At 43.7% G+C, this 23,450-nt stretch overlaps 1 protein-coding gene across 1 annotated transcript in view; it reads right to left on the reverse strand.

Annotated features, from left to right (window-relative positions):
• LOC120798135 (plakophilin-4-like) overlaps positions 1 to 23,450 on the reverse strand; it is a 49,008-nt gene that overhangs the window by 20,476 nt on the left and 5,082 nt on the right. Inside the window, exons 2-6 of the mRNA XM_040142199.1 lie at positions 12,191 to 12,303; positions 10,195 to 10,229; positions 9,432 to 9,539; positions 6,607 to 6,761; positions 4,501 to 4,969 (exon numbers count right to left, since the gene is read on the reverse strand). Coding sequence (XP_039998133.1) covers positions 4,501 to 4,969; positions 6,607 to 6,761; positions 9,432 to 9,539; positions 10,195 to 10,229; positions 12,191 to 12,303 — 880 coding nt within the window. The remainder of the gene's footprint in view (positions 1 to 4,500; positions 4,970 to 6,606; positions 6,762 to 9,431; positions 9,540 to 10,194; positions 10,230 to 12,190; positions 12,304 to 23,450) is intronic.

A 23,450-nucleotide genomic window follows, 5' to 3' on the forward strand; every position in this document is an offset into this window, starting at 1 on the left:
TCCATTATTTGTTGCTATCCATTTCAACTCTTCATCCTTTTCTTGTAGGTTTTTCACCATTTGTCCATTAACGTTACCTTTAAGCTAGCGAACTGTGTTTTATTTTTCCCCCCAAAAGAAAAAAAAAAAGAGCTCATCTTGCAGATTACGGTTGTGTTTTGGCTGCTCACCAGGTTTCACTACCTAAGCTACGAGTGCCGCTGATCGGTAATAGCCTAATCTTCTATATCCATCCATTGCTTATCTCCTTCATGTAATCTGGGATTGTATTTGATCTGCAGGATAACTGGGAATAAGGACTTAGGCGACATATTAGGCCACTTAGCAGCACTGCAAGATGAAAGTCACTCAGCTAGAGATGAAGAGGCATTTTATTTAGTTCACTGACTCTGCCTCCCACACACACACACACACACACACACACACACACACACATATGCGCACAGTCCTTCTACCATCCTCTTCCCACAAATGCACAAACACAACAAAAAAAAGTGCATCAACGCATATGCACATCATTGACATCCGCACAAGAACCCTTAATGCACACACGCTGTTCGCAGAGAAAACGCACATGGACATGTGTCATATGAAAATGGACCAAATTAAGACGGGCACACAGCGACCGCAGCATAATAAAGCCTCCGGGTGCCGTCAGATGATAATCACATGCTGATGCTCCACGGGGCTGTGTGATAGAAACACCCCTCCTATATGGGTCAGTGGGAGCGGCTTAGTCCAAGTGACATAGGGGCAGAACGGAGGAATAAATCTGTGTCGCTGCGGCCTCAGCGGTACTTCGACGACTGTAAATCCTCCACCAGCTACACAGCAGCCGGTACAGAGGAAGTTGCTGACCGGCTCAAACGCGAGGACGGGCTGCAGTAGATTTGGCTTTTTTAATGTTCTAATCTTTTCAGATGTTTATCTTTGCAGAGGAGAGGTCATATATTTTAACATCAGCAAGACCCCGATTGACAGTGTTTAATGCCTCCAGCGCGTACGTTTCTTCTTGGTTTAAAATGTGCTCCCGAGGGTCCTTTAACAGCGTCCGTAAACCAGGCTCTCGGAAGAGGCCGGCGGCGGGCACAGGAATAATCCCCTCTCAAGTTCCTCAGACAGCCTCGGCCGTCGCAACCAATCAACAAGGCACATAGTCAAAGGTTCGATCCCCCGGGATGTCAGTCATCCTGTCGACATCATCAATCTTAAAAACTCAGTTATTCAGTTCAAGTTAAGCATCGCCGCTCCCTTTCCTAGCATTCGCCGCCGGGAGACTGCGCAGTTAAAGCGGTGCTGAGGTGATTTATCGATTGATAGATAAGTCTGATGATTGAATTAAACGTTTATACCATTTATTGAGCTTTATTTTGTTCTTTAATGGTAAAAATCAGAGTTCTTGAAACAACCACAAAAGTATTTTCAGTGCAATGAATAAACAGTTCAAGAATTTGTTTTTTTAAAAAAAGGAGTTTTAAGAAATTATTTTTTAGGAGAGACCTACAACATAAATAAAAAAAATAAATAAGCATTCTTGCCAATGAATTGAGATTTATTATGATTTTCATGTTTTACTGTCAATTGTTTTGTTTCTTTGGGTGTCATATGTTTGGTTTGATCAATTTTTTTTGAGTGGAGTTTAATGGTGAAGTCATATAAGTTCAGACATTTGTTGATTATACTGCATATGTTTTCATTCGAACCCCGGGAAGAGTAGCCGTTGCCAAGGTAACAACCAATGTGGATCCAAATGAACTGACATATTTATTGCTTTTCTATGTTTAAATCACTGTCAATTGAATATCTTTAGCTTTAGAGACAAAACAAGACATCTGAAGCCATCAGGCCTGGTCTATGGGAACCTGTAATAGGCATTGTTCACTATTTTTAAGTATTATTATTATTATTATTTTTAATAATTATTTAACAAGTAATTAATCTGAAATATTAATCAACAATGAAGACAAACTTAGTTGCAGCCCTAAAGGGCAGACTTACAACTTCTCCATACCTGCACCGGTTGAAACAGGGCACAGTGACTTACTACCGCTGCAGCCCTGCTGCTTCTCGGTCCTACCGGCTCGCTAGGTGAACTGAATTCACCTGAGAGTCTCAGGTGTCAGTCGGGTCCTCGTTGCAGGGCACGAAAGACAAGGAGCATGAGATGCAGCAGTTCGGGACCAGAGCCCCGTCCCCTGCACACACTGCAGCAACTCTAACCGAGTTTGGGGACTGGGCCGTGCGCTCGCACCGACAAAACAAATGGTGTAAGTGACGTAAATAAAGCAGCTGAAGTGAAGAATCGTTAGGGACAGTGGTTAACAGTTCGGAGTGAGAAATTAAACAACCAAATCAATGATGAAACTAAATTCAATCAACTAAATACAAAATACTTATTACTCAATATTCATGAAGTTTTCAAAACTGAAATGATTGATAGTACTCTGAAGTAGCAGAATACTTTGGTCTGGGACTGTAACTGATAATTATTTTCATTATTAATTAATCTTCCTGTTATTTAATCAGTTAACTGATTAATCGTTTGGTCTAGAATCTATACCGTGTGTGTGATGTTCAAGCATGTCATGTCGCTGGTAACGCTTCATTTTCACCTCCCATATTTAGCATCCACGAGCAGCGCATAGCTATTCTTCTTCCGTTTTAAGTGGTTGTTGATGTGGCTCTCAACATTTCACTCCTCTGGGGAATCATCGGCAACTGGATGCTGGTACATGCGAACGACCCATATAACGTAACACAGTGTTAATTCACGGGATAAGTTGGAACAGTTCAAAATACCGTACAGTGCTAAACACTGAAAATGTTCTTGTGTCTGCTTATAGCTACATTCATATGCTGCTATAAATAAAAAGGATAACTAGGGGTGGTTTAAACTTAGCATATCGGAGCCTATGTTGGAGCCTTTTAACAAAATACTACTGTATGTGATCATTTACATCCTGTGCCAAAAGTAATCTATCTTCTGAGTCTGATTATGGAGTTGCATGAAATATTTCCAGAGGAAATTCTGCTCGTGCTGCCTAAGTGGACTGTAACCCCCCCCCCCCCGCTTTTTTCTTTTGTCTCCTATCGACTGCTTCATATTAAGACCAATAGATACTAACATGGTTCGTTGCCTCAGCCATCAATTTGCTAAACTGCTTATGAGAGAGAAGTCCTAGTGGACGCACTTTGATCCACTGCATTGTGCTCATTCATACTGTAGATGTGCCTTTTTTTTTTTTTATACTTCACCGTGAGCTTGTTTTCCTTTACACCGCCGCACATCAATCACAACCACCAACGAGATTAAAATTAAGTCTGAGTTCAAAACATCTACCTGGTACAAGTGAAATCCTCCCCCTCAAAGATTACATTCCTTATTTTCTCATACTGGCATGAATCAAATAAAGTTTTATCAAACCCAGCAGCATTATCTGCCAGTGCAGTAAGATAATTCCACTAAAAACGCCATGAAATGAGTTCCCCAAGCCTGGATTCCAGATAAAATCACCTGCCGAGCTTGCAGTTTGCCTGCAAGTTATTTTGTTCAACACTGCAGCTTTATTTAATGATTCTCACTGCTTGAGAAAGATACAGGAAACTCTGCAGAGTTCCTGCTCAGTAAAAATGTTGTGTGCTACAATATTAAATCAGCGCTGCTCAGTCAACTTTTCCCAGACAAAAGGAAGGTTATTAAATCAACAGAGGAAATGGTGTCGAGACTGTGGAGCGTGGCTTTGTTTATTTACAAGAGGGTTTGCTGAAAAACATTTCTCTCTCACACACACACACACACACACACACTCGGCTACACACATTCAGCTCATCTTTTACTGCAGCACTGCCAGTTGCTCAGGGGAAACTTCACGCGAGCTAAGTTGGATTTTGGTCGGATTTGACCCGACAATGCTCCGGGGCACAAACTGACTCCTCTTGCCATTAATATTTTCACTGATTCAAAAGCTGGGGCACTGAAAGACGGCATCTTTCACTCAATATGCATTCATGAGTCTTCCGTCTCTGCGTGCAATATCATATCTAAAGGACGTTGAGGCCAGGGGTTCACTTTTCACACAGCTCTGATTGAAGAATGTAGATATTTATGCACATATATTCTCAATGCGGCTGTGACAGTTTCTTTACGCCTTGATTTTAACGTGGCATGTGATTGGGTCCAATAAGGATTCTGTATCTACCCAACCAAATCACTACAGCGACAAACGATGGTGAAGACGACCAGCTCCGGGAGACTCACAGGTCAGAGTTATTCTTGGTTCATTTTTTGAACCACAGATTTGCAAGAGAACCAGTGATATGCTATGTTTGGAAATGGAGTATCCATCCTATTCCAGGCCCCTTCTACGATTTTAGAATATTACACTATCGTATTTAAATCGCATCCTTTTCTTGGGCTATTTCCGTGGACTGATGTCTAATGCCACCACACCTTCACTCAGCCAACTGACGGCACGACATTTAATTGGATGTCGGACTGACCTATGAGGCTGTCGGGGCGGGGCAGCGCGCTCCTCTGGTACAGGCCGTATGGATCAGCTCCGTAGGCCAGCGACTGGCTCTGCCTGGGCAGCGTGGAGCCGTAGTGCTGCGGCACGGCCGTCATCCCCGAACGCAGCGGGGACCCCGTCAAACCCCTCCCCTCGACCAGAGAGAGGGTGGAGCCCAGCCGCCCGCCACCTCCTCCCCCTAAGCCACCTCCTCCCCCACCGCCCAGGGCCTGTGTGCCGCTGGTTGGGGAGGTCGGTGACGGGCAGGAGGGTGGCATGGTGGTGCCGGGGAAAACAGCAGCCAGAGGTTTGGGCTCGGAGAGGATGGGCGAGTCGTAGGTGCTGCCTTGGGACGTTCGCAGGGAGATGCGGGAGGGTGAGACAGTGCCGGCGGTGCCGCAGCCTGGAGACTGGCTCCTGGAGGGGAGGGAGGCCATCCTCCGCAACACCCGGCTGGACGGCTGGGAAGAAGATGGGGCAAATATTTCAGCCTCCAGATACTGTAAATGTGACATTAAATACCTATTGTGTGATCTTTTTATTAAAGCTTCCCAAAATGCCCTTTTATTTCCACTGGCCATTACCATTAAATTATAATATGCCCAAAATTAAGCATGTGTTTAAAGTCTAGTCAGTGCTTGGAAGCTCAGTCTTATGACTGTGCAGAATTATCATTAAGACAGCCATTTACTGCTCTAAACTTTCTGAAATAAACTGAAAATATCTAAAAGGCCCACCAACGTCATCATTAAATGACATTTAATGACATTTAGCTAATTTTTAATTCATCCTGGCATCAACGTGCACTCCAGGCCCAAAACAACAAAAATGTCAAGTATAATATCCATAACCCTGTTGACAATTAATCACTTCCAACGCTTCTGTTTTCTGAATAATTACCTGCAAAATGAACATCAGAGTCCGCACACCGCACTGCTTCCATTTGCAAATCCATTTGCCAATTATCACTAACGTGAGACTCCGAGGCAGGATGCTCTATCACGTGTGATGACAGGCATCGTTATCTTTTTCATTTGTCTAAGTAACTGAGTGTGCGCCTTTGTCTAAATTCATTATACTGTAGGCTGAGCTCCGCAAGTATGTAAAATATTACGTTTCAGGAAATATTTGACGGAATATCTCATATTTATGGGGACAAACATTTACTTTTTCCTCATTACCAAATCTAAAATGTCCCTCAATTACAGACTCAGCCAACTGGATGCCGCTCTGCGCAGCCTTAATCCATCGAAGCCTTGAACGCCTGGTAGGAAAAATTAAGAGCCGAGACATGTAAGCCCATCCGCCGAGGCTGCTGGGTTTGGAATAAATCAAGGGGAAATTCAAAATGCGCTCACCATTATCTGTCATTCCTGCATCTACTGTCGTGCAAAGAGCATATAATTATCGCCCACAATAAAAGGAGCCGGCAGCGTTCGAGTCTGAATAGTTTTAAGGTAAGACCTGGTTTGATTGGAAGGGTGACGTTCTTCATCATTCATGGCAGCAATTACCGAGCCACTACTGGCTGCCACTACTCTAGGGATGAGGATTATTATTGTTCAAAGCAAAACAAAAACAAAAAACAGCCAAATATTTCAGGTAACACCAGTCTGAAAAATGGTCACGTGGGGGAAGTAAAGTGTGATTTCTCATTTGAGGCAACGGTCTCACCACAAGGTCCAAAAATGAGGTGGTTGTACTGGAGCTTTCGATCACTGTATGTGATCTTCATCCGCAGCTGGAGTTTGCCATCAAATTGCAGATGTTCACATTAGCATTAGCCGTTTGGGGACGTGTCAGCGCACCTCAAACTGGTGATGAAGATCATTGTGACACGATCAGATGCTCCAGAACAGCCACTAAATGGACAGCGAGGTAACTCTCAACTGAACTGTGTGATTTCTCACGTTTTGTGTTCGAATTTTCAAACTGATCTTCATATAAACCAAGTTTTCAGACTACAGGAAGTGCATACATGGCTGTGCTCCTCTTAGAAGACAAACAACAAACCGCAAAAATATAACTCAGACACACAGACAAAAGAGCAAAGAAATTCTGATGACTAGCGGTGTAACCCTGCGGCGATCAGGCCTACCTGCCCCGAGGCTTGGCCCTCAGCTCTTGGGCTTCTTGATATCGAGGCCCGGGGCTCCGAACGCACCACATTCTGGTTGCTGTAGTAGCTGACGCTGCTGTCCTGGTAGCCGCTGTCTGAATATGAGGTCATCTGGGCCGAGTGACCTCCCGAGCCTGAGGGGAAAGACAGATAAGAGGGGGAGGAAACACTAGACACTCGTTATTACCGTCCGGTGCTTCTTGTGAAACGTTAAGGCGGTTTTGAGGTGGGATCAAACTGATCAGTGCAACCACCATCACACCAGTCACGGCGGTTTAATGATTTGCATATTATCTCACTTGCCGTTCAAATCGTCGAAAGGCATTATGCACATACATATGCATGGATATCTGCATTAAGCCTTTATGCTCTTCCTGGAACAATCTGCATACACTGTACAGCTTCAATAATGTTGGCCTACTTACTCCTATGAGATAAGGAGGGGGAAGCATGTGCGGGATATTTTTATACTACCAGACCACTCCAACTGCATGGATTATGAATAAGACCAAAGGCGAATTTGTTTTTAACATTTCAAACAGCTACTCAGAAATGATATGTTTACTAAGGATGTTGAAATTGTACTGTAAACGGAGGGAGATCCACTGGTCTTTAAATCAGTGGCACCTTTTTCTGGAATATGTTCCACGAAATGTCCAAAAAGATAAAAACAGAAAGTTTCCCTTTTCACACGTAGGAATTCACAGCTGCACCGGCCGCATCCTCGCTCCGCTCCGTCAGCCTCCATTCTTTAGTGGTTCGGCGCAGGCTTTTGAGGAAGCTTGGTGGTGCGAGGTGTCAGCCGCTCCAGTGAAGATGCCTCATGTCCAACAACGACAGGCTGCGGCTGTGGAGCTCCCAGGTGTGAATGTATGTGAAGCGTTTCCAACAAGACAGTTAAAGCGAAGAATTAGATTCCGACCGCAGAGCGGAGACGGACTTTATGTTTCGGGTGATTCGAACTGATCTGAATAGGTGGTCGGTAGACATTCTTCTCACAATGCCAGCATGCTTCTACCGTTAAATATCATTTATTACATAAATCAGAGCAACCGCCTAGAAAAAGGAGCACGTCAGCATCCTGCTGTAGTGCTAATTACAAGGGAGACCTGTGGGATGCAGAGGTTCGGCTTTCTCCCGCTTGGCATCGCAAACTGTGACAGCGTGTTGATGTGGGTGGCAAATTGACCTGCAGTGTTCGTTTCTCTTTCGTCATAGTTTTAGGAGAGGATTTTTGTATTAGCTGGTGAAATACCTGACATGAACTTAAAGACAAGTCTGGCGATACTCTGTATTTATCTTACTGTCAGCCAATCCCAGCCAGAAAAAGACCAAAACCAACAATGATTTGAATCCTACTAACAAGTAAAAAGCCTGATATATCTCATTACTCGATGGAAACACATCAGTGAGCCACACTGTTGCAACTGGGTGAAATGCTCCTTCATTACCCCGAACACACAGGGTGGTTTCTGCTGACTCTGTCGCACACGCACACACACACACAAACACACACACACACACACACACACACACACACACACACACACACACACACACATACACCGTCCTGTGGCCCCCAATACTCACTAGATCTTTAAATGCGGATTAATCCGCAGCTGAAAATAGTCCCCAACAAATGTCCCATTTCCTCCTGGTTGAATAACATTTGCTAAAAAACTACAGTGCCCAGCTGTTTTATGAAATTACTGAGCATTTTTAAAAAAAAAAGAATGAAACGAAATGTATATGTGATCAGTTTTTAAAGATTTACAACTTCAGTAGGAACCAACCGGGCTCGATTTCATAAACAGGATAGGCAAGTTGTGCAATGTTGTGGGAGAGGCTAAAAATGTTATTGGTTTTGGTCTTTTCATGTGATTTGTTGTCCAGGTCCAAGTAAATTCAGTTCTCATGGGTGTTAAAGGCACTGAAAACATACTTTCTTAATCAGTTTTTTAAATTGAGAAACGGGCTCCTTCATTAACAGACAATTTTCTGCCGAGGTTAGAAGAGTTTTGGTTATTTCACACCACAGATTTCTGTATTTGTGTTTTTTTTCACTGGTTTTGAAATGGGTGAGGCTCAGCTGGAAAAAAAAGATGATGTCAGATATTTCTGTGCAGCCAATCAGGACTGAGATGACATTTGTTGAGGTTGTGTATTTTGCCAAGCCGCGGTCAAATCTGGTCAAACCACACCCACACAGTCCTGATGTAGCAGGACTGTTTCACTTAATCAGATAATTAAATGAACTTGTAAGTGTTAAATTCCCGATAAATAAGAAGAACTCGTGTTATTTTTCTCAACCGAAAGTTTCCGTCACGAATGTTTTATGTTACAGTGACAAAATTAAGATTTGAGGCCAAGTTTTCAGGAGCTTTAGAGTCAAAGTTGAGTTGTTTTTTTTCAAATTTTAAGTCAAGTTTAAAATGCTACGTTTCACAATCCGTGTCTGACTCAAGCCTAAGTCGTGGACTCAAATCCACACCTCCAGTTTGTATCTTACGATGAAGAAATAAAGCAAAAATGAAACACAGATCTAATCTCTTGCACTGTTTTGATAATACCGTCCACAAACTGCTTTTATGGAAAGGAAGCTGTCTTCACAAAAACAACGGCAAACCATCTCTGATTCATCCAGCTTTTTCTACAAATGAGCGAAGTCCTCTTAGTAAATGCTGTTTCCAACCATAACTGCTAAAATCACAAAATGATCTCATGCTTTTTCGCCAGATTGTGCTTTAGAAAGCGTCAGCTTTAATCGTTTCGTTCAGACCGTGCGGTGTGTACATTTAACAGACCCTCACTGTCATGCAGGGACGCACGGTCCGGTTCGGGCAGGTAGAGTCCCTCCTCCGCGTCCAGGTGACGACCAGACGCCTCCATGGCTCCGCCCTGCGACTCTCCGCCTGCCGAAGCATCCGTCATATAATTATAAACATACAGCGCGTCCTGGGGAGACTGTGAGTCAATGTGTAGATGTAGATATCGACGGGCTGAAAAAATGACACATTCCCCTTCAAAATGGTCAAACAAAATATAAAAACAAAGTGAGGCAAAGTCTGTATGAAAACAGCCTAATAGCATCACCTTTGCAGGCAGCATCCTCTTAATCTAAGAAATGAAATGAATCAATTCTTTGACGGAAAACAATACAGCCTTTGAAAACTGTGCTTTTGTTTTATTGGAAAGCTGCCTGTGAGGAATGGGCCAGGAAATGGAGGAGAGGGATCTGTGACAGAATAGTAAATTCATATGTACTGGCAGAAACGTTGTTTTGTTTTGCTTGACCGGTCAGTGCCACACTCTGGCACTTTTCAGCCCTGTGGAGGTTAAAGTGGCTTTCTACATCTGGAAAAAAGCTCTCTTTAGTCCCGAAATGCTACGGATTTCTATCTTATTTCAACTTCTGGTGTTCACCATTTTAAAAATTGAAACTCCCTACAGAGCTTTAGTGGAGATGTTTGCTTTGGCAGGCCCTTTTGCTTACAGTACAACCTTATCTTTTCAAAAACAGTGTTTGTTTAATAAAACACGAAAAGGTTCAAAAATCGGAAATCATACCTGCAGATCTCCATGCAAACGACTTCTCAGATGAGCTGCAGCGGAAGGGAAGGAAGTGGGGGAAAATGGAGGAGACGCGAGAGCAGAGAGAGAGAGAGAGACGCAAATCAAATCAGAGTCACAGCTGAATACTTTATATTCAATCAGACCAGGGAGAGGAAAGAAGAGAGTGTTTTGAATGTCAAAGACAATTATATGTGTGTGTGTGCGTGTGTGTGTGTATCTTGAAATATTTTTGCCTCAAAAAAATGTCCACACTTTTAATTTACGAGCGGCTTAAAGAAATTGATTTTGTGTGAACTTCAATTCACTTATCAAATTGATAAAAGAATGAAAGTCAGTTGACCCCAGCTGGGCATCAGACATGTTATGTAACCTGAAGCACAGCCTTGCACTGTATTGTCTGGGTTGAGAAAGCACCTGCTCTTGGAAACAAATCATTTCTATTGGTGAGGACAAAAAAAACAAAAAACCAAAACCAAAGTCCTACAAACTGATTAGATATTGTGATACTGATTATTAAACATCATAATTTGAGTCACGATTCTGCATGGAAAACCAACATTTTGGCTATTTCCAGGCACATCAGGGGGTCAAATTTGAATAATAACAAAAAATATGTACAGGTATTAAGTCCTTCTTCGGGGACACAATGCTAGGCTCCGCTCTGAAGGTCTCCGTTTGTGTTCGGAGTGACGCAGGCTGGTCTTGACAGCACAATGTGACTGTCAACCAGCTGAGCAGCATCCCTCGTGAAAGGAAACATCAGTATTATGTGGTTTGACAGAGGACTCTGCAAGCGTGCACGATTTACAGCCAGCGGTAATCCATATGATGTTTTGGTTGCATTTTAAGTTACTTTGTTAGAATGACCGAAAAAGTGGGCAGAATCCGACATGAAACTGGTCATGCAAGGCGACATGGGGTCGGCAGGGAACGTATCTTAGGCCATAAGGCATCAAACACAGAAAGAACATAATGTCATCGACATTATCTAAGGAAAATCAGAGTTTAACATTATGAAGCTGAGCACTCTCTGATTTTTGTGAAGATTACCACATTCACACTGCAGGACATCATACGTGTGTTTATATAACACTCTATCACTCTTGCTGCTCCATTAAAAAAAAAAAAAAAAAACAGTTACAGGAAGTAAAAGGTTTCGTGATTGTTAAGGCATTGATGGCACCGATTAACGCATCGATATTTTTGATTTAAAAAATGACTCAAACAATTAATCGATTAATATCCTGCCGATCAACTAGGCGATTAATCAACTAATTGTTGGAGCTTTAGGATGAGAACCAACAGGATTTGGATTACGAGTTCGGCAGGTGTTTGTGCAAACTTCTCCAAGTCCAATAAAAATGCTGGACAGGTTTGCGCATGTTGGCCCAGACTCTGATGCAGCACCAACCAGGACCGGCTGGTGGGGGAAATACTACACGATACTACTGCTGCAATACAGCAGGTGCTTTCATGAGCAGGGGTGTTTTTCTTGGCATGACCTGTAACCCCACGGAAGAACGCCTCGGCATTCGTTAGTAATGCTCAGATCGATTTACTGCTGCAGGTAGCGTAGTATGCTAGAGCACCAACACACTGTTTGATCTGTTCCTTGAACCTTTTCTCTTCGACTTTTGGTTTTGGAGAGGCTAGGCATAAAAAAAAAATTTAAAAAAAAAGACACAACCCCTTTGAACTCTTTTAATGCCGAGTATCACTCTTACTACAGCCCCAGGCACAGGGTCTCAGCACTTAGTTGCCAGGATACGAGTGGAAAATTGCTTCTTAGTGGGAGGTGTTCATGAAAACATAAGAAAACTTACTCTAATTTCTGGTAACTACTCTCCCAAGATACTCTGCGACTTTTATGGCAAAAGTAAATAAGATACCGACAAAAAATATCTCAGTGCATCGGCAATCTAAAGTCCACCGTTTGGGATTCAATGCAAAAAAAATATGCAAAGATGAAAATCAGAGCCGTCAAATCTACCTGCTACTGTCCCCCGCTGGCGACTCCGCTCCCAGCATGCACCTCTCCAGCTGGCTGGCCACGATCTGCCGCTCCTCCTCCAGCTCCCGAGTCAGCCGCTCAAACTGGAGCTCCTGCGGCAGGACATTTACGGGAGTGATTATAACCCGACATCCACCATGACACAGCAATTTAAGCCTCCTGTTTTGAGACCTATTTGATGCCAGTTAGAATTAAATGTAAAACCCATTTCGTATTCAGTCTGCAAGACTTGACTGATTTCTCACCGGCTGTGAGCTCGCTGAGGGACTGCAGCCTTTTTTTTTTAAGCCTGTTAAAGTGGATTTGAGATTTAAAACACTGAAACACGACCTTTTAAAGGACTCAAGTCTGGTTAATGTCATTACACAAATTACGAGGATGTCAGTACAGAGCACCTACGATCGAGCGGAGAACGATAAAATATGGATTTCGAGGCCAAAATTTACGATGGAGGGTACAAGTACACCGAGTCACAAGTGATCACAAGCAAACTGAAAGTCAGGACAAGAGTCTTTCAAGTCTCTGAATTCCATTAAAATAATCATTAAAAACATATCTGAATCTGTGTCAATACTGTTTTTACATACGTGAGACCAAGCCCTGTTCTGGGATTTGCTGGGTCAAATCTCGAGATGTAAAAGCAAAAACATACGAGTCAAGTCTGTAGTAGGGCTGCAGCTAATATTTACTTTCATTATTGATTATACAATTAATAGTTTGGTCCACGTAGTAAAAAAATGTTGATCCGGGCAGCCAGTTTACTATCATAGGAGCAAAAGAAAGTGGCAAATATTCACATTTAAAAGTTGCAAGCAGAGAATTTCTGGCATTTTAGCTTCAAAAATTGGCGTAGCTGTTGAGTCAATTATCAAAATTCTTGCAGGTTAATTGAGTGTCGATCAGCTAATCGATCGATGGGCTAATCATTTTAGCTCTAGTATCAAGAAGGGGACTTTTACAGTCCGAGTGAATCCCTGGTTCTCAATCTACAAGCCTTATTTTATTCAGCTCCAACCCTCAGTTTCATTATTTTGAGCCAGTAATTTTAGAATTTGTACAAACGGATGTACAAACGCAAACAAATTACAAACCAGTCCTCGCAATGTTAACAGAAGGGGAGAGCAAACGTGGTCACTATTACAACTATATGACATTTTCTTTCCTTCTGTTATGATCCACAATAAAGTAAAGATAATGTTCACTGTTAAAACACTGTTAAGATCCGAAGCATTGTGCAGGAAATGCCATTATCTGGCATGTTGTACAATATCTGTCGTAACATTTTTAATTTATTTTGCATCAAAAGTGTATTGACTGACTTTTTGGTCCGTTTTTACTAGTTGATTGTGGCCGTTTAACAAATAAAAGCCCAATGCAGAGACAGGTTTTTTGTCCTCAAATTCTGACAAAAGAAGGCATAGACAAGCAACTTTTCCACCTGACCCGCGGGGAATGTAAAAGGCCATATTTTCAGTCTTCAACCGTTTGATTTTCATACTTCTATAATCAAACTTTTATAAAATAACCGAAGGAATGCTTTATTTTAGTCGACCTGTTTAGCCTTTTCATCCCCATCGTTATGGAAAATACATAAACAGCTCTAAGGCGCCAGGAAATTAAAGCATGCACAAGTGATTGTTTTTTTTTAAAACCGAACACATTTTGCTTTGCATTCATTGTCGTGGCAGTTGTGTGTATTTAGAGGAAGACTGAAGGGGAAACAATCCGGCGTGTGTCTTACTGACGCACCAACAGACATAAACACAAGCTCTGGGTCCATGTGGGGATGACAGCACATGTTGCAAGTGTCAGAGTCAAACCTGAACCTTCGTGGGAAGCAACTTAAGGCTATACATAACAGATGTCAAAGACTGCAAATAATGATATTCAAAACCCAATAAGGCCTTGAGCAAAGATCATATGAGTTTATACGCTGAAAATGTTTCAGGTCTGCCTGTTTCTCTGGCCCCGATCTCTCTTTTCAGTCTGTACCACCTACAAAACATGGGGTGAATGTGTATGCATAGTGTAGGTTAATGGGAGTCAGATGCTGTTTATCAGTTCAATACTTCATGATTTAATTGAATCACTGTTAAATGGGCCAAATGTCCTCTTATTTTCCCGTGGAAACCCAACTTGCTCATGATTACGAAGCATTAAAAAGATTCTTATAACTAGTTTTAGTTGTTTGTACATTTCCGAAATGTGATTAGGCACAGAAATAATGTGATATCGGTCTCAATATAACCATGAAATTTAGCCGTCAGAGCATACTTGAGGTAATTTTGACAACCCAAACATCACAACAGCAAAATATGCCTATTATTACAGCCCAAAGAGCTGGAAGGGCTCCAATGCCTTGCTCAAGGGTGTGAAAGTGGAGCAGATGTTTGCCGAACGGATGGTAGCTTTGGCACTCCCTCGTTTGTATTCTGTTACATAACACAGAGGCTTCCCAGCTGCTTCATAAATCTTCTAGGAACCACAGCTGGTGTCATCATGGAGGTCCACCGGAGAATTAGCTGTCTGCAAATATAGGCCTAAACATAAAACAACCCGGCCGGAAAACACGCAGCTTCCCAGGAAAACCTCGGTGTGAGGTAATTCAGGAAACGTTCTCGGTCAAAGTCTGATCATTGTAAAACAGTTTTACACCCGCCCGTGAATGATATGTGCATATACAGTAAATAAAGGCTTTACAACACACTGTAAGAATTTCTCTGTGTGTGTCCTGTGACAAACGCTATTTTAGACTGCGTTAACACCCAATAGTTAACTGTTAATACACCAGTTACGGTTACTTCGTACGAGAAGCTATGATTGTTGACCTCTACTTTATTAAACACTTAAAAATGTCCTTATATCTGCTAACAACTACATTATCATAGGTTAAAATCAATTTATTAAGTGATTATATTATAAATGCTACATAGACCTGCTAAACTAAAGTGTTACCGCAAAGGGCAGACTTTCATTAGGTTGATTTCCATCCTTTTTTTTATTTTATTTTTTATTTTATTTTCAGATTTTCAATATGTGCATGTAAAAAAAACCCTGAACGGATTGCAGTGGCAGACAGCTGTTGTTCATTCAGTGAAGCAAAAACATAAACGCCATATTTCCATAACGTTTTCGACACTGTTTTTCACGATTTGAGGTTTGACTGGGGCCCTTTTAATTACGTCAGCCTAATGGCGACCAACTGGCCAGTATGTGCTACTGTTTACCACCATGAACCCACTCCTAAAATTCACCTAAGAGCAGTGGCATTTGCCTGATATTTCATTATGCACCGAGGTGGCGGCCTGACCGACTGGACGGCGTGAAATCGCGCCACTTGCATGGCTAAAAACTGTTGTACATTCATCCTTTAAAAGTGTTTGCCCTTCAGACCGAGATGCACGGCTCGTAAAAACGACCCGGGGGCTCTTTAATAGGTAGGAAAGTCAGCCGGGTGACCGGGAAAGAGCTGGCTTCGAGAATTGCACTGTTTGCCCGTACTGTATGAATTGTTTGAGATGTGTCTTAATGGCTTTCGGTGGGGAAACCCAGACCTACTCAGAGATTTTACCCTCGGAATTCATTTTTGAGGCTGAATTCCATATTCTGGAATAGAGCACTGAGTGATTGTTGTCGCCACATTCCGAGTTCTGTTTACTGAATCCTGGGCAACAAACCTTGGTCAGATCACTCTAAGACACACAAGCGCTGGATCAACATCCACGTGTTACTGTCGAGTTATGGTATTTCAATCCCTTATGAACATTGTCATGGAGACATATTCTGCGATGAAGATTAAGACTCACCACTCTCCGGCCCTTAGGAACCAACAAGGTGAGAAATCCAGGCAAAAAACCTGCAGTCACTCATGTTAATGATCTTATCAGGTAAAGTGGGCACTATTTCAAGTTGTACCTTGAGATAGACCTCTGATTACCGCTGTTGAGCCCTTTCAGTCACCCTGATAAGGTACCTGTGATCTGGGTCCGCTCTTTGAGATGGTTAAAAAAAAAAAAAGACAGTTTCATACAGTTTTGTGACTGCATTTCATGAACGGCTGATCCATTTTGTTTTTCTGATTTGCAGATTGCAGCGGCGGCACGACACAACAGAGTGCATCGCCTGCAAAGGGCGACAGGGCTCGGGCGGCTAAAAGGAAGTCCAGTCCTGAACCGAGAGAAAATACCAAGAGAAAAAGAACAAGCGTGCTGGAGGAGGCTGAACCCTGTAACACCTCCGATGGCAGGCTGAGAGGAGAGAAGCAAAACACCAGAGGAGATGGAGAGGGACCATCAAAGAGGATAAAAATTAAGAGTAGAGGACTTCACTCTGAAGTGCAAAACAAGGAGTCGACGTCCTCCTCGGTGGACACTGGTAGAGGTAGGCTGATCATGTGAGATTACGGTTGGGAGTGTATCATCAGTTTACAGTTTACACCAGGGTTAGATTAAGTTGAGTTATTATTACAGAGATCACAGAAACAGAGGTATTGGTGTAAGTCTAAAATTGACTTTAGTATCAACTTGTGCAGACACTTTGGGATTTTTCTGTCTAGGTTTCGCGCCCTTCGCTGGCAGCGAGCTGATTTTTCCTCTGGGTTTTTTTTCTCATCCGCAGAGCGCAGCGGCATCCCTCAACGCGGCTGCAGCGCATCTGTGCAGGATGTGCACAATGGAGGAGCAAAGAGGAAGGCCTCTGATGATGGAGAAGGTTCGGAAAAGAAAAAGACCAGAAACCTGAAACCGATGAACAGCAAGGACTTGACAGTCGAATGTCAAAGAGGTCAGTAGGAAGTGATTAATAGAGATTAGCAGAGTTAAGGTCCCATGTGATCGATGTTCCTCACGACTGCAGTAAAAAAAAATATCTGTGTGTCTGTGCAGCTCAATTTGAGGCCAAATACACTGAGCAGAATCAGCTTGGCGAAGGAGGGTGTGGATCTGTGTTTGCCGGTTGCCGCAAAGCTGACAATTTATCAGTAAGATTCACACACACGCACTCTCATATATTCACACACACGCACACAATATGGGCAGAAAGTGCGAACCAGACCTGTGCTTCGTGTCTTGCAGGTAGCTATCAAACACATACCACAAGAAAAGGTGTTCTGCAAGCAGCTGGTAAGTGACCATCACCCAGTCGCTTACTGAATGTATCGTGGCTGAATCTACGGAGCCTCTGTCCCTCACCGTCCACCTTGTTTTGATGTTACAGGACCGAAAAGGGAAGGCTTTGTCTGTGGAGGTGACCATTATGTTAAAACTGGCAGCTGCCAAAAAAAGAGGAGCGGGAGCGTCCGCACCCGTGTCCCTGCTGGACTGGTACGACCTGGGCGAGGAGCTCATCCTGGTTCTGGAGAGACCAGTCCCCGCTGACGACCTCTTGGTCTACATAGAGGATAAGGGAGGCTCCCTGCAGGAGGAGGAGGCCAAGGTGAGCTGCCTGAGGATCCTTGTCCACGTGTGTGTGTGTGTGTGTGTGTGTTTAAAGCTTTTTTTCCACTGCAGGAACTTAATGACCTGTAACTTAAGTACAGCCACTGTCACAGGTTCTGCCTTCGTTTCCACTGTTCCAGTACTTGGGTACAGTTTTTATGTACTTGTACGTTACCTTCCGATTGATGCTGCCTTATATTTCTACACTGCATTTCAGACGGATACGTTTTACGTTTTACTCCACTACCTTTATCCAACTTTTCCTGCAACAGGAAAGCTCCTAACGTCCTGAAAAATGACTGATTTTATTTAAAGGTTTAAATAGGTTAAAGGTTTAGTCTTGTTGCGAATACTATTTTGTACATACGGAAATTAAAAGCACCTTAGAGGCTCCAGAAAATAACATTCTTCTGCAAAATTCTGCCGTCCCGCAAGTACTTAGTACATTTTTCTGACAATACTTATTCTATTTTTTCTCAAGTAGTAATGAATGCGGGACTTTTACTTGTAACAGAGTATTTCTACGCCGTGGTTTTCCTACTTTGACTTAAATAAAGGATCAGAATACCTCTTCGGTCTGATGCCAGTCTCGTTCATTCTACTTCAGTCTACTCCCTCGCGACTGATGTTTAGAAGTCAGCACACGTTAATGTGGAAGGAAATCCACACTACGACGGCTTTTGCCATTGTTCCCTGTCCCACAACTGAAGCGCAGTGTACATATGTCCCGATATACGCAGTGGTGCCCCCTTTGCACTGACATATATCCAAAATGTTCTGGTTTCTAAAACACAAAGCGGAGCCTAGAACCGCAAATAAAATATAAGGTTGTGCGATGCTCCAGGTAATTTGAACAGTTAACCCAGAATCACAACCATGAAAAATGTCAAACCTCTGACTCAGAGTCCCTCATCGTCCTCTTTCTGTCTGTCTCCCAGAATATAATGAAACAGCTTGTTGATGCGGCAATAGACCTTCAGGACAAACATATTTTTCACCGTGACATCAAGGTCGAAAATATCCTGATTGAGACCGGCTCAAATGCCCCACGAGTTCGCCTCATTGACTTTGGGCTGAGCTGCTTTGACAAGAAAAGATCATCCTACCGCATATTCTATGGTGAAATGTCTGGCTTCTCCTCTGACTTGCCGGTCTGGGACTTTTACATTTAAACAAAGCTTCTCCTCCTCATCATCCTCACCGTCTCACCATTATGTCTGTGTATCCTAGGCACCGTTGATCACGCCCCTCCAGAGTGGTACAGCCATCGGGCCTACAGGTCCGGCCCCGCCACAGTGTGGCAGATCGGAGTGGTCCTATTTGAAACGCTCCACGAAGAAGACCAATTCAAGACCATCAACTTCCTCAAAACAGAGCTGAGAATCAGCAGTGAGCTGTCCCAAAGTAAGAAAAATCACACAAACATGTCAGCAGCCACTCATCTGTTCATTTTAGTTCACATTCTGGTGGATCGCTGTAACAACCATCACCTTCATCGTTCCTCTCCCTCTTTCTCTCCAGATTGCCAGGATTTCTTGCAAAAGTGTTTAAGCCTAGACGCTGAGCAACGCCCCACCCTGAAGGAGCTCAGGCTTCACCCCTGGCTCATTTAAACCCCTCACTTTCCACCCTAATATGGCGTCTCAAAACCTACACACATCAAAATCAGGAGCGTGGATGTGATATGACCGCACAGAACAGCAGCATTCCTGCTCTGCGAGCACAAATGCCGTCCTGCGAATGCGGGGCTGGGACGGGTGCAAGCTCAACACCCGCTCTCATTGCAAGTTTACTTTTGAGACATTCGAGGCCGCACTTGTGCTCAAGTATCCTGAGGATACTTTTTCTTTTACTGTTTCCTGTTCTGTGCGCTCACATCAAATGCATGCACCGTTTTTTTTTTCTTTCTTTTGTTTTTTTAATGTGTGTGGGTTTTGAGAATTAAACGCCATAATACCCCCCCCCCCAACCCCCAAGGGCCCAACCATAAACCCAACCCCAACCCCACTCCCACCCCCCCACCCCCACCCCTTCTCTCCCCCCACCCCCAACAATCCCCATCCCCTCCCTTCTCACCCCCCCAACCCCAACAACCCCCACCCCCAACCCCCAACCCCAACAACCCCATCCCCCCTCCTTCACACCCCCCAACCCCAACAACCCCCACCCCCAACCCCCTCCCCCTCCCCCATCCCCCAACCCCAACAACCCCCATCCCCCCAACCCCCATTCCCCCCCTCCCTTCACATCCCCAAATTCCTCCCCCTCCCCAACCCCCACCCCCATGGGCCCACCCCCCTATTATCATTGAATTAAAAAAAATTAAATTAAAAAAAAAAAAATTGATTCCTATGTTGTTTGGATTCCGTAGAGTTGCATTTCAGTCTTTGTGTTGAAACAGCTGTAGTGAGATGTTGTTTGAGAGATCATGGAGGAAAGTGTGTCGATGCCTCTTATTGTGAAGATACAAGACAAAACTTAATTTTAGACTTTTCGGGTCCATCGACCACTCAAAGTGCTGTGAAGCGTGCACCTCCCTCACCCACTCACACACACATTCACACACTGATGGTGCAGCGTCAGGAGCGGTGTCCAGTGTTCAGTGTCCTGCTCAAGGGGACACTTCGACACACTCCCAATGCTTGACTAAAAAAATGCCTGCTCAGTCCATCTTTTCTTTTAATTAAAGTGATGACGATGATGATCATTTATAAAGAATGGTTAAATGCAGGCATGGAAATTCACACGCATTCCACAGCCGCCTGCCTACGCCATTGTTTTCTAGTACAGTGGTGTGAAAGTCCTTCAAATCATAATCCCCTAAAAACTATAAAAGATACTTAAATCCACGCTGGCAGCTTTTCATCTGTTTACGTCTCTTGATAAAAGCTCTTTTGTATTTGGGTCAGCTGTGGCCATGTGATGCATGGAGCCTTGACAGTCTCTTTAGTCAGATGGTGTACAGTGATTTAGTTAATGGTCTCATCATGTTGGCTGTTTGCTTGAGTCTCATCCACTATGGACCGAAGACGTCTGCCCGCCGCGGCATAGCGGCAAAAACAACGTGAACTGGCCTGATTTCAGAGGCAACCAGTCTGCTTCCGAAATAAAAACAAACTCACAGAAATAAGCTCTTTTAAAAGACATTCGTTCGGAACGCAGTTTGCCGCCCTAAGAAGTCTGCCAGACACATATAAACACGGGAACGTCTACACAATATCGCTTCAGCTCCGACCGAAAGAAACTTTAATGACTCCCATGAGGACACTGGGCACACAGAGCTAATTTTTCGGTGTTAATAACTGTTGATTTTTCTGCAGCAATTATTCCGAGTTAATTGGAGAGATGTTTGTCCGCTAATAGGGCTGATATGGCTCTGAGGCAGCTGCACGAAAGTATCACAAAATATTCATGGTGCAACTGCCGACAAAGACTCACAGCCAAGGATTCTGAGTTCAGATTAAACAAAACTGTAGCTGTTTGAATGGCTTGGACATTATTCCAAGATAAAAATTTATTAAAAACATTTCTCAGGATCCTTATGTTGGTAAAAGTGTCTAGAGTTGCAACTATTAAATGAAATAATCCAAAGAAAATTAATTGGCATCCATTTTGATGCTCAAATCGCCATTTTTTTTCAAGTGAAAATTCCAAATATTTGATTATTCCAGTCTCTCAAATCTGAGGATTTGTTGTTTTTCATCGTCATATATGACTTTAAATTAAATATCTTTGGGTTTTGGACAGCTGGTTGTACTAAACAAGCATTAACTGATTCATCACTTAATCGTGAAAAATATCATCTGATTAATCCATAGTAAAAAAAAAAAATCGTCAGCTGCAGCCATAGAAGTCCAAGTTACAGTTTCAGGTCTCCTTGGTGCTTTAAGGTGAGTCATCCACGAAATTTACAGAAAGACGGTAACTGCATTAAAAAGCTAAATTTATCACAATAAGCTCTGTAGATCTAGAAAAGAGCTGTGTAGTTCAATTCAATCACTTACTGTGTCTTCAAGGCGACAAAAGGGAAGATAGGAAGATGTGAGATAAAAACCTTGAGGGGTTTATAAATTAAAAAGCAGAAGACACAGACAAAAAAAATAAGATCTAACCATGTCGGATGAGCTGATCTGAATAAGAGAAAAATACAATATTGGCGGAAAGCAAGTTGAGTGAGGAGCGGTTCAAGACACATACGATGTGGGAAATGAACGAGTCCTCATCTATAGTTTATAGCGACAGTGTCAGATGTATTATTGACACGCTGCCTGCTGTCTGGCACGTGGCACCGTGCCATTACAACTACACAGCGCCTAAACGTGCCGCACACTCTCGCGGCGTCACCGCTGACTCTGCCCCTCCTCGGCTCCCGCGTCTCCTTACATCGCTTCAGAGCAGCACAGAGACGGGACGGGAACACACAGCCCTCCTTGTTCCAGCCTCGCCGCGTTATGGCGCGCCTCAGGGGCCCTGCGCCCGTCACCTCGTGATGTCTGGGAACATGCCTGGCCCTGCCGGGCCAACGCAGAGCCGTACCCAGGCGGTGTCTCGTACCAGCCGGGGGCTACTGGACAATTCGCCACGGCTTATTGTGAGCCGTCACAAAGTGTTTTTCTGTCTCTTATCGAGTGACACCAACCACAGAACTCTGCGTCTTATTCTCTCTTGCCGTGTCTAATCGTACCCCGGCAGTTTGGTTTATCCAGACTGCATCTGTGATATCCGTGAAATGTTCGGCCTAGTTCTACTGCCGCAACACTTTGCTGCTCTCACTATAACTCGCCATCTTAAAGGGAGAATTCACTCTTGAAGCAGCTCAACATTTTCAGGCCCGTTTTCGCTGTTCGGTCTAGCGTTGCTCTTACTCACGCGGCTGTCGCATTGTCAATGGCGTGACGAGATGCCTCCGACACAGCAGGAAATTTCCGAGCCACGTTAATTGTGAACGTCTTCTATTTCTTTTCTAGGGCGCCATCTTGCACCAAAGTTCAACAGCCGCACACGGAGAGGAAAGGCACAGATAGCGGCTGCTACACCAACAGTAGCCTCAATAGATCCGAATGCCGTGCATTCTGCTTCTACTTTTTCATTTCTCTTGCTCTCTCCACCTACACATGTAACCCATAGATGGATTAAAACACTCTCAGTCTCTTTACACGCCCAAACGCCCACCTTTGTTGGAAAGCAACAAGTTGTGTTCGTTCTCTGAGGGCTGTCAAAAGGCATTCTGGGAGACCGCAGAAGTCACTAACTAGAAGAGACAGGTGGAGGCAAAGTGGGTTCACTAGGAGAGTAAATAACTCCTAGAAATGCAACGAATATCACAGACTGACAAGATCTGAAACAGTATCCCACAAAGGATGTTCCTCTTTGATTACCACACCGTGGATCAAGAAAAATCCGCTTCCTCTTCCAACACAGCGACTCTGCTGCAGACCTCTAACGTGACAGGCAACCTCGGGCATCTGTGATCTCGAGTCAACGAGGCAGACTGCAACAACAGGCCATCTTAGGCTCCGCCGTTCCAAAAATATGACAGAGAGCATGCATTCAAATTCAGGCAGACGTCGAACAGCAACAGTTCTGCGCCTCGGATATCATCAGGGGCAGGGCAGCACCGGGCAGTGACAAAACTGGATTGACAGAGCTGGCTTAACCCCGAGATTCAGACTGTGACCCGGCAGCTCATATAGGAAGAACCTTTAGCAGGAAAAGCGGCCGCGCAGGGCCGCCAATCATCCACATCGACATCTGCCCTTCGGTAAATTTACTTCGACAATGTGCGTGGTGTTTCTGGCTCCAAG

This window comes from Xiphias gladius, chromosome 13 (assembly GCF_016859285.1).
Source record: "Xiphias gladius isolate SHS-SW01 ecotype Sanya breed wild chromosome 13, ASM1685928v1, whole genome shotgun sequence".
Classification (NCBI taxonomy): Eukaryota; Metazoa; Chordata; class Actinopteri; order Istiophoriformes; family Xiphiidae; genus Xiphias; species Xiphias gladius.